We start from the raw sequence: 2,320 nt of genomic DNA, 5'->3' as shown, positions 1-2,320 counted from the left end.
GGCCCCTTTCTGCCCCTTCCCAGGGAAGGCAGCTCCTTCTTTGGCGGGATCAGACGGCACCGGCTCGCGCCCAGCTTGGGTTCCCCCGGATTGCAGGCTGGTGGTCTCTGGACCCCCGCCTGGCTCATACATCCAACAACGTTATAGAACTAGGTGTGCAAAACTTCATCTTTACTCTTCAACTCTTTACAACTTGCATAAAAGCGTCATTTCTACCTCAGTTGGCGGAAGTCATAATTAATGTACCACCCATGTGCTGGGCACAGTGAATTTTAATGCCTCCCCTTTGGAGGAAAGGTTAGGATAACTTGCGAAGACCCCCCCACCACAAAGGCTGTCTGGCACTTCGGTGCAAAACGGATTGGTCCAATCTTGTGCTGGCTTGGGGTTCAGAAAGGCACTGAAGTTGGTGGCTGAAACTCCTCTGGGCTGGGCTGGGGCAGAGGTGAACAGGGAAGTAAGTGGTTTGGGATAGGCAGGGATGGATGTGGGCTTGGGTTCTTGCTGACAGAGGTAGTTGTTCCTGCGTGGAGGCTGGGGTGGCAAGGGCAGCTTGAGCCTCAGGCTGAGTGGATGCTGCTGTGCTGGCCCCCGTCTGCCCAGCTCACCAGCTCGCTGCTCTGGAACCACAGCTGGATCTCCCGCTGGGCCCCCTCCACGGAGTCGCTGGCATGGATGACGTTCCTGTGCCAGTGACAGGAGCAAGGTGAGGCTCAGGCTTCATGTGCACCCTGAGGAGTCCCAGGGACCATCTGTTGCTCCCCTGTTGCCCTCTGTCTAGGGGAGCAAGCCTGTGACTGCAGACAGGGAAGGAGTAACAGTGGAGCTGGGAAACCGGGTTCCAGCCTGGCCTCAGCCTGTTACAGCCTCGTGGACCCGCCCAGACCCCAGCTTTTGGGAGCCTCATTTCCCCCCAAGTTGCCCCGTGCCAACCCCTTGGGGTGTCAGGCAATGATGGCACGGTACATACAACACGAAGGGAACGCCTCATTGCCCTGTGTGTGCAGGAGGGTCTGGGAGAACACCGCTCTCACCAATGTGAGCTGTCATGTTCCACCTGGCTTCAACCCAGCACAGCAAGACACCCAGGTCTTGTGGATCTGCCACCACCCCAAGTGCTGGCCCTCCTCGTCCCCAGCAGCAGCCCGGTGTGTCAGGACCCCCGTACCTGCTGATGTGCACGCTGAAGTCACCCCTTATGGTTCCTGGGGCAGCCTCAGCCGAATCAGTGTGTCCAATCATGGCCCTGGAGGCGCGGACGACATTGTACCCTTCCCAGACCTGCAGCGCGAGATAATGGTTGGGAAGAAGTGGGGAACACCAAGGGCCCTGCGCTCAATCCAGGGCCCCTCCCTTTGCTGGGGGGAAGACACACCCCCAGGCCCTCCCACCACCCCTACCCTGCCGTACCATGGCCACCATGGGCCCAGAGCTCATGTAGCGGATGAGTGCAGGGTAGAAGGGCTTCCTCCGCAGGTCCTGGTAGTGCTCGGCAAGGACGCTCTCTGGTGCCTGGGTGGCATTGAGGGAAGGAGGAGGAGCCACAGAGAGTAAACCTGGGCACTAGCGCAGCAGCTGTGATGCCCCGACCTCAGGCACCTTGCAGATAACACCAGCATGGGCAGCACCCCCACTGCAGAACAGATCCCTCCTGCCCCTTCAACTGCCAAAGCCGGGCCCTACCCTGACACTGGCTGGGATGTGAAAAGGCTGAGAAGGATCCCCCAACCCTGAGAAGGATCCCACGGGGACACCCACAAGCCCAGAGCCCCACTACCTGCAGCATCTTCATCCCCACCAGCGTGAAGCCCCGCCTCTCAAAGCGCTGGATGACGTCCCCAACGAGCCGCCGTTGCACCCCATCTGGCTTCACCGCCACCAGGGTCCGTTCCCGGGTCCAGGAGGGCCCTCCTTTAAAAGGCAAGGGGTCGGGGCACTGACACCTCACCCTTTCACATCCCCACGACCCGGGTTTCCCTGCCAGAGCCCAGGGGTCACCAGGCTTCAGGGTGTCTGCCACTATGCAGAGCACTCTGGAATGGACAAGGATGGTGCCCATAGCCAGAAATGCTCCCATGATAGTCCCTGTCAGGGACACCCAAAACAATGTGTCCCCAGGGCTTCTAGCCTCTCCCAGGGGCCATGGCTTCTCCCAGCAGAGGCAGAGGCTGCCTGAGATGGCGCGGTCGCCCAGAGGTTCAGGGAGACACTGTCCAGCTCAGGGATCACCACCCCAAGGTCCCCGGAGGCACAGCCCAGCTCGGGGACCACCCCGAGGTCCCCGGAGGCACAGCCCAGCTCGGGGACCACCCCGAGGTCC

General features: G+C 60.7%; 1 protein-coding gene across 2 annotated transcripts in view; it reads right to left on the bottom strand.

Moving 5' to 3' along the window:
• NME4 (NME/NM23 nucleoside diphosphate kinase 4) overlaps positions 1-2,320 on the bottom strand; it is a 30,458-nt gene that overhangs the window by 23,376 nt on the left and 4,762 nt on the right. Inside the window, exons 1-4 of one of the 2 annotated variants that reach the window (XR_001004552.1) lie at positions 1,778-2,320; positions 1,411-1,512; positions 1,169-1,281; positions 160-523 (exon numbers count right to left, since the gene is read on the bottom strand). Coding sequence is in view for 1 of the 2 variants with exons in the window: in XM_011966885.1 (XP_011822275.1) it covers positions 561-684; positions 1,169-1,281; positions 1,411-1,512; positions 1,778-1,792 (354 nt within the window). In the remaining variant the exon portion in view is untranslated. Of the gene's footprint in view, positions 1-152; positions 685-1,168; positions 1,282-1,410; positions 1,513-1,777 lie in introns of those variants that run through there. The other variant, XM_011966885.1, reaches the window with a different exon arrangement.

Source organism: Mandrillus leucophaeus, unplaced genomic scaffold (genome assembly GCF_000951045.1).
Source record: "Mandrillus leucophaeus isolate KB7577 unplaced genomic scaffold, Mleu.le_1.0 Scaffold78, whole genome shotgun sequence".
In the NCBI taxonomy this organism is placed as follows: domain Eukaryota; kingdom Metazoa; phylum Chordata; class Mammalia; order Primates; family Cercopithecidae; genus Mandrillus; species Mandrillus leucophaeus.
This window is presented reverse-complemented; position numbering and strand designations above follow the sequence as displayed.